The 8,106-nt window shown below is 45.8% G+C and overlaps 1 protein-coding gene across 1 annotated transcript; it reads left to right on the top strand.

Annotated features, from left to right (window-relative positions):
* GDF2 (growth differentiation factor 2) lies at positions 1–3,530 on the top strand. Its single transcript, XM_054035264.1, has 2 exons — positions 1–463; positions 2,379–3,530. The coding sequence occupies exons 1-2, from the start codon at positions 118–120 to the stop codon at positions 3,323–3,325; spliced, it is 1,293 nt and encodes a 430-aa protein (XP_053891239.1). The 5' UTR covers positions 1–117; the 3' UTR covers positions 3,326–3,530.
* Positions 3,531–8,106: the final 4,576 nt, after the last annotated feature.

Genomic DNA, 8,106 nt, shown 5'->3' with positions numbered 1-8,106 from the left:
TCAAGTTGTTCGCCTTCTGTTTCCCTTTCTTCTGCCTCTAAATGAAAGGAGAGCTCTAATCAACTGGAATATCCCTCTCTTTTTTCCCTTCTCCGTTGGAAAGTGAACAGATGAAAAATGCACTATTTTGGGGTGATGGCTGCATTGTCTGTTTTCAACATCATCACTTGTTTGGCAAGAGGCAAGCCCTTGGAAGCCTGGGGCAAATTATCAGCTATGGAGAACTCTGATAAATCCTTTGGTGATCCCGGAGAGGTGGAGGGTGAGACCCATTTCAACTTTAAAACCTTCCTGGAAAACATGAAAGCCGATTTCCTGAGGAGTTTGAACTTATCAGGTGTCCCTTCGCAAGAGAGGTCTAGAGAGGAACCACCACAATTCATGATTGACCTGTACAACAGATATGCCAAGGACAAGTCTTCCATCCCTGCATCCAATATTGTGCGGAGCTTCAGTACTGAAGGTATGAGATGTTTTAAGCATATAGGCTGGGGTTTTAAGAGAAGCATGAGAGTCAGTTTCAAATCCAATTGAAATTCAAAGGGAGTTGGGAACCTAATTCCCTTAGGTTTCTGTGAAAATCCCAGCCATAGTTTGTTTTGTTATCCTGTCCACCGCTCCCTATTTTATTATAATTTTCAAGGTCTTAAGTCCTTTTCTTTGATTTCACATTGTACCATCTCCCCTTTCTTCTCATACTGATTCAGTTGAGTCACCACAACTTGGTAACCCGGCACTTGTTTCTCAAAGCTAGAGATTTTGGACTGAGCTGCACAATTTGGGTCTAGATTTTGGAACATTTGAAGCTCCAGGGTGTTGCTCCAGCCCTTTACAAAGATAGGAGTCGAGTGGGAAATATGGCTCCAGATTTCAGTTATGAACACCCGCTCTCACCCTCAGAGTTCTGGAGTGTTTGGATCTGGCCCAAAAGGTTCAGGCCCTGCTCAGCTTAGTCCATCAGTAAAATATCCATCCATCCAGTGCTTAATTTGTGCCAGGGCTCAGCCCCAGCACATCTGGGTTTGCTGCATTAGTTATGAATATAAAAAAAAATTGCTTGAGCCCCAGCACGTAATTGCTTGAGCTCCGGCACCTCTTTCATTACAAAGCAAGCACTGTGTCCATCTAAGATAACATACAACTCAAAGATTTAAAAAGCCCCATCAAAAGAAGCAATAAAAGTGGGGCGTGGGGGGCTTAAGTGAATTTATTGCTGGCAAAAGGAACCAGCCAAGAAGAATCCAAGCTTCCATTTATTTACAGACTAGACACAGCACAAACAGCACTACAGCCATCTCCACGTTCCCCCACAGCCATACCCAATGCAGAAGGACCCTTATAGAGTGCAGTCTCCATGGCTGCATCCTCTGCTCCCATTGGCCCTTGTGAAGATGCTTTTGGCAGGGTGGACACTTGTCCATTAGAAATTGGACTGACACCCATCCACTCATCTTACATAGACCAGTAGACAGCCATAAGCTGGGGGTAACTTTCCAAAACACAACCAGCCTGATCTTCCAGACATGCCTAGCACCTCCAGCTCCCATGGGCTTCAGGAAGAATTACAGGTGCTCTACCTACCTCTGAATATCAAGCCCTACCAATCTGGGCTGGAACTGAACCAGGGACTTGGAGGTGAAAAGCTCCATATCCACCAAGCTAGCCAGAACCTGGAGCTTCTAATTCAGACTTTTAAAGGATTGATTGTCTTCTCTAATTCTTCCCAGTGCAAGATGTTTTTTGCACTAGCGGTATTGGGGAACTCAGCTAAGCTGGCCCAGGGGGCATAAACTAGAGATATAAATTACAGTTCCCTACACCTGAGAATCCCCCTCCATTGGAAGGGGATTCAACCAAGGGCAAGGTAATGGCAGTGGGATTTGTATTACAAAACTCCATGGAGGTTTACAGCTTTAATTCCTGCCAGTGCTCGTTAGAAAGGCCACATGGCAGAGCCTCTATGGGAAGCCACTACATGTGCACACTCCCCCGCTGCCCCGGTCATGTCCTCATTACGAGCCAACACCACCTACTTTCGGGGCTGTGCTGGCTCCTTATGTGTGAGCATGCCACACTCATGCACATACAGAGTATAACTGAAGGTGTGGTTACTGTGGACCACTGCAACTTGATCCCCAGTGGAGTTGCCACCATTAGGGACTGCCATCTGGATTTTAAACCCATAACTCTGGAGTGAAGCCAGTCCATTTTATTTAATGCTAGTGGCCATGGTGTAACTTCACTCCCAGCAGCTCCTAGTAGAGGGCGGGCATTTCTTCTGAAATATAGCATGCAGCTTGCTAAGTGCTTTCATCCTCATTGGGTTTGCCTCTCTCATAGGAGGCAGGGTGACAGCATTTCTTAATTTCCTGTTGCAGATGTTGTTTCTCTGGCTTCCCCGGAAGAAAACCCATTTCAGAAACACATCTTACTCTTCAACGTCTCTATCCCGCGGCACGAGGACGTCACCAGGGCTGAGCTGAGAATCCACATATCCTGTAATAGGGACATTGGGCCTCTCTCTAGACTGGAAAGCAACATGGTCATTTATGATGTTCTGGATGAAGACCTCTGGGAAAGTCCAGAAGGCACCAACTCATTCCTTGCCACCCAAGATATCCAGGAATGTGGATGGGAAATGTTTGAGGTGTCCAGTGCTGTGAAAAGATGGGTCAGGGCAGACAAATCAAAGACTAAAAACAAGCTTGAAGTTGTTGTTGAGAGAAAAACCCTGGGTGACTTCGCTTGTGGGAAGCTGGATATCAGTGTTATGCCCGACACTAAAAATTTGCCCTTGTTAATAGTGTTCTCCAATGACCGCAGCAACGGGACCAAGGAGACCAGAGTGGAGCTCCGGGAGATGATTGTTCATGAGCAGGAGAGTGTGCTAAAGAAGTTAGCAAAGAACAGCACTTTGCCCGAAGAGGAAGAGGAGGCAGAGGAGAAATCCTTATCCGTCCCTGGACTCCACCAGCCTTCATCGAGAAGCAAGAGAAGCACTGGTACCAACCACTGCCGGAGAACCTCCCTCCGTGTGAACTTCAAAGACATTGGCTGGGATTCCTGGATCATTGCGCCCAAAGATTACGATGCATTTGAATGCAAAGGGGGCTGCTTTTTCCCTCTGACAGACAACGTGACCCCGACGAAACATGCTATTGTCCAAACCTTAGTGCACCTCAAAAACCCCAAGAAAGCTGCCAAGGCCTGTTGTGTTCCTACCAAACTGGATTCGATTTCCATCCTCTACACTGATGATGCTGGGGTACCCACTTTGAAATATAACTACGAGGGGATGAAAGTAGCAGAATGCGGGTGCAGGTAGTACAGGGCAGCAGCTTTGACAGTAAGATCCAACCTTTCTGCTGTTGTGTAAATCTGTACATTAATGATGTAAATGTAAATCCACACAGGCAAGCTTTTTTGTTTTTAAAACTAAAGCTTTCCAGAATGGCAGTCACTGTAAATAAATTGCACATAACGGGGTACAATGAAACCCATGTTACAATATTGTGCGATTGAAAGCCCAATTCATTATTTAATAACAGACAGCAATTCATCTTGCAGAACCTGAATATGGTTTTCTGTTAATGTAATTAAACCTTGTGGTTGCAAATCGCAGGATTTGCCAACCTGGTTCCTGATTGTCAGAGCAGTCTAAGGGATTGAGAAGCCCAGTTGATTTTAATGGGAACTGAGGCTCTAAGGCCCAGATCCACAAAGGGACTTAGGCACCTACAACCCAGTGCCTAAATCCCAGTTTCAGGTACCACTATGATTCTAAAAACCCTGCTCAGCTGCTGCCTAACCCTGTAGACACCTAAACTCACTTGGCACCCAGGTTTTTGCCATTAAGGTTTCCTAGGTGCCTATCTCCCACCTAAGCCATGAGCCAGCAGAGACAGGTGCTTCCCTGAAGTCTGGCCTTCGTCACTGAGCTCCATGAGAGCACTGGGGATTAGGACACAACCTTCTTGTCAAGATCTCTGATTGCTGGCTTCATGGGGGAGCTTAGGCAGCCTAGCGTGCTGGCTTTTGTGGACCACGTTCTAAGGTGCCTCCCCCCACCCAGATTGTATAGGAGCCTTTCTAGCCATAAGTATAGTTAAGACTGGAACAGGTTGTCAGGCTGCCTACTCACTGTAGTAACCTCAGGGCAGACTGTTAAGAAGCAGGGCACAAACCCCAGACTGCTTGTGAGTTCCATCCTTAGATTTCACCAACCAATTATCAAGTGTAAACTACTCAAGCACTGTAACAGCCTTAACATGGAAACAGACAGTCCCTTTGGATACTCCAATCTGTCTTGCCACCCAGGTAAGACTGTCTTTGTGATAGATGGTCCCTTACACCAAGAATCACAGCAATATTCAGGTTACTCCCAGTCCGAGGACTAGTCACTTACCCTGGGTCAATTGCAGCTTGGATCTCACACCAAAGACAATGCTTGTAGCCAAACAATATACAGATGTATTAATAGGGAAAGGAAACGGTGGAGTTTACAAGATTAAAGTAGCTAAGGCTAAGCCAGGCTAAACAACTGGGGAACCTCTTGCTTATGCCTAGAAACCTTGCCCTCCAGAGTCAAGGCGGCATGGAGATACTCAGTTCCTTCTGTTTGGGGTTTTTATTCCCTTCCTGCCATATGTGCTGAGCTGCAAACTCAGCTGATGGGCAGAATCCACTTGCATGACTCATCTTCATGGTGGGGGCAGGGCAGAGCAACAAAGCCTTTTGTCCTGTTTAATGTTCCACAATAATGCAGGCAGCAACTCACAAGCATTTCAATAAAGATTAAATTCTTATAATTCTCCTACCGATTTTAACACACAGGTGAGCCAAACTGATTCCAGCTATGTATTTGGCAGTGTTCAAGTGAGAAATGGGGACCTTGGGATGGTCTGCCAGCATCACACAGATTAGCAAGGGCAGTTGTGGGAATCCCCATCATTGGAGCTTTTTAAGAACAGGTTAGACAAACTTAATCCTGCTTTAGCGCGGGGGATGGACCAGATGACCTCTTGAGGTCCCTTCTAGCCCTATATGTCTATGACTCTGACTTACTCCTTGTAAGCAGGCCGGCTCCAGGGTTTTGGCCGCCCCAAGCAGCCAAACAAACAAACAAACAAACAAACAAAAAAGCCGTGATCGTGATCTGTGGCAGCAATTCGGCGGGAGGTCCTTCGCTCTGAGCAGGAGTGAGGGACCGTCCGCCAAATTGCCGCCAAACAGCTGGATGTGCCACCCCCCTCCGAAGCGTCCACCTCAAGCACCTGCTTGGTAAGCTGGTGCCTGGAGCCGGCCCTGCTTGTAAGTGACTGTTTGCAGTATTCCAGCTGAGGTTCTCAAGTCTTAATCCTTTCCAGTGGCTCCCTTCTGCATGTGGCAGGTGCCTTGCTTCAGCTTTCTTATCCTCCATGGCCCTATTTTTACCCCTTTACCACACGTCCTTGAATGATAAGAAGTGCAGCCTTCCGCCTCTAAGACACGGTTTCTTCGGAGGAGCTGCATCCCTTCTTATCTCCACACACAGATAAAGAGCCACTTGGACCTGCTGTACATTCTTAGTACTTCCGCAGGAAAATATGCAGGCAAACGAGATTAATAATTAGAAGCTGCATCCGGCTCCCGCTGACGTCAGTGGAAGCTGTGGAGCATTCAGCACTTTTGAAAAGCAGGCCATTTTCTTTGGTGCCTTAGTGTGGACTTAGAAGCCTAACATTATGCTGCTGTTTTTTAAAATCTTTGTCATTTTCCATCCAAAATCCTCTCTTCCCTGGGTAGAAGCTGAACCATGTTTGGTAAGACATGGCAGCATAAGGGAACGTCTCATCATATAATTTTCCTCCAGTCTTCAGGTTTTTGTCCACTAATCAAGGACCCATTCTTGATGCCTTTAATCAAACAAGACTTATTGAATTCAGTGAGTGTCTTCCCTGAATAAAACCAAAGGTGCTTTTAATTGGGCCCAGGTGGTTGGTTTAAATACTGCACATGCAGCAATTATTTCCTCTCCCCTTCTGCCTCTCCCCCCCCCCCCAAGCATTTCTGCTTCTCGTGCAAAGCCTCCCAAGAAAATCCTAGAGTACAAAATTCTATATCTGTAGCCCATAATAAACTAGCCAACAGTTTAAACTGATGTAGCTATCAAGGAGATAAGACACGAACAGTAGCTGAATGTATGGCTGGCGATGTGATTTAAATGGATACATGTGTTTTAAATCAGGGCAGCCTGAGGGTAAGACAAATTCATTTGGCAAGAGCCATTCCGCTCTAGAATCCAATACACAGTTTATTTACTATTCTTAACTTGATACAGAGTAAATTACAGCCACCTCTATCATGGCTGCCTGCTATTCCATCAAGAGCTTCTGGTGACATCATAAGCCACGAGAACAAAGCTTGATTCACTAGAATGCTGGGATTGATTTACAGCCCTTTCATTCAGAACTGGCTTGCAAGACATAGATCTGGGATCTGAAGCCATGCATGCCCATCACCCACCTTCCACCTCGCCCCCATCTGGGTTTCCATTGTCTTCCATTGTCTCTTCTCTGCTCCCTCCCCATCTCCTGCTATCTTCACTCCCATTCATTAATGCCACTCCCCTCCTTCTAAGCACCCACTGTTCCTGCTGCCTCGGTTTCCCTACTGTCTCCTAAGAGCCTGATCATGACAGCAGCCTTTCTTCTCCCCTGTGCATACTTCCAGAAACACGCCATGACATGTCAAGGTGCTGGTAGCTGATAGCTCCCATGTGGTTCAAACACAAGGCCTGATTCCATTCCCATTGCAACTGCAGGATGGTGTCCGGAATCAAATAAAAAAGGGGAGGAAAGAGACATTGTTTTCCTGATACTTGCTGGGAGAAATGTACTGACCATCGACATTTCTATTTTGTCTAGCCTGACGTTGTATGTTGATATTTGTTTACAGAGCTCATTGGGCCCAAAAGCCAAAATACACATTTTTGGACCCGTAGTCAAATCTCAGCCACTCTAGCCTAATTGCAGAGTAACTCCATTGAGCACTCTGGATTTACATCAGTGAAACTAGTTCATCAAGAAAGTCGCAGAGCCAGATCCTGGCCTCTAATAAGGCTGCTAAAGTGATGCAAAACAGCCTGAAAGCTGGAAATTCTTTAGGCATCAGGCAATCCCAGCCTGGTGGGGAACTGATATACAGCCAACTGATTGGAGGATAGGGGGCATGGCCAGGGTCATCCCTGTCTATAGGAATGGCCCCCTGAGAGCTTTGCCTGAGTAAAAATCTCAGGATTTTGTAGAATAATTAAATAAAATAATTAATTAATTACTGACTTTATTAGTGTTTTTTTCTGGAGGCTCCTTGAGGCATTTGAGAACAGGCATGGTAAAGCACAGAACTGTGTCCTCATTGTTCCTATAAAATCACATTTCATCCCAATGTCCTATAATGCTAAATGCGCTTTAAAAACCGATTACCATCTCTACTGAAATGCAGCTACCTCTTTGGCAGAAGGTAGCAAGTAGTTAACAGTGCACAGGAACATGGGGTTACTAATTTTAGGAAGGAAAGGAAATCTACCATATCCAAAGGAAACCATGAAGGGCAGATTTAGGTTGACAGGATGGAATCACCCATTTCAGATTTAGCCAGGACATCCCCGGTCTAGTGAGTGCTATGGGGTCTTTTGCATCTTTTTACACATCACGACATTTTGGGAAGTGGGGGTGGGAGGGGAATTCTTCTACCCCTAATTCATGGCATAAGTTTAGATTATATAAATTGCTTCTCCACTAAGTATAAGGGAAAGAGTTTTGCCAGCTTCAGAAGCTGGTTTAAGAGGTTTGTCTAGCCCTTAATACTGCCCATTTCCAAGCTTCACTAATCCATCTGTCTCTATATCTATAAATCCTCCCCCCCAAAAAACTTTGATAGCTAGCAGCCAAAGTTGACAAAACTCTAAGCAAGACATCACACAACGCTGGAGCAGATCCTGGGCCATGTCTGCGCAGTGCTTGACACAGCCTAGCAAAGGGTGCTGCAATTGTGCCACATTTATGTCACCCTGATTCTAACCCAGCCTGGTGCAGCTTACAACCTCAGGGCTGCTCTAAATTAAAT

The sequence above is a fragment of the Malaclemys terrapin genome, chromosome 7 (assembly GCF_027887155.1).
Source record: "Malaclemys terrapin pileata isolate rMalTer1 chromosome 7, rMalTer1.hap1, whole genome shotgun sequence".
NCBI classification, from domain to species: Eukaryota; Metazoa; Chordata; order Testudines; family Emydidae; genus Malaclemys; species Malaclemys terrapin.
Note: the sequence above shows the minus strand (reverse complement) of the source record. Positions and strands in the feature narration are given on the sequence as shown.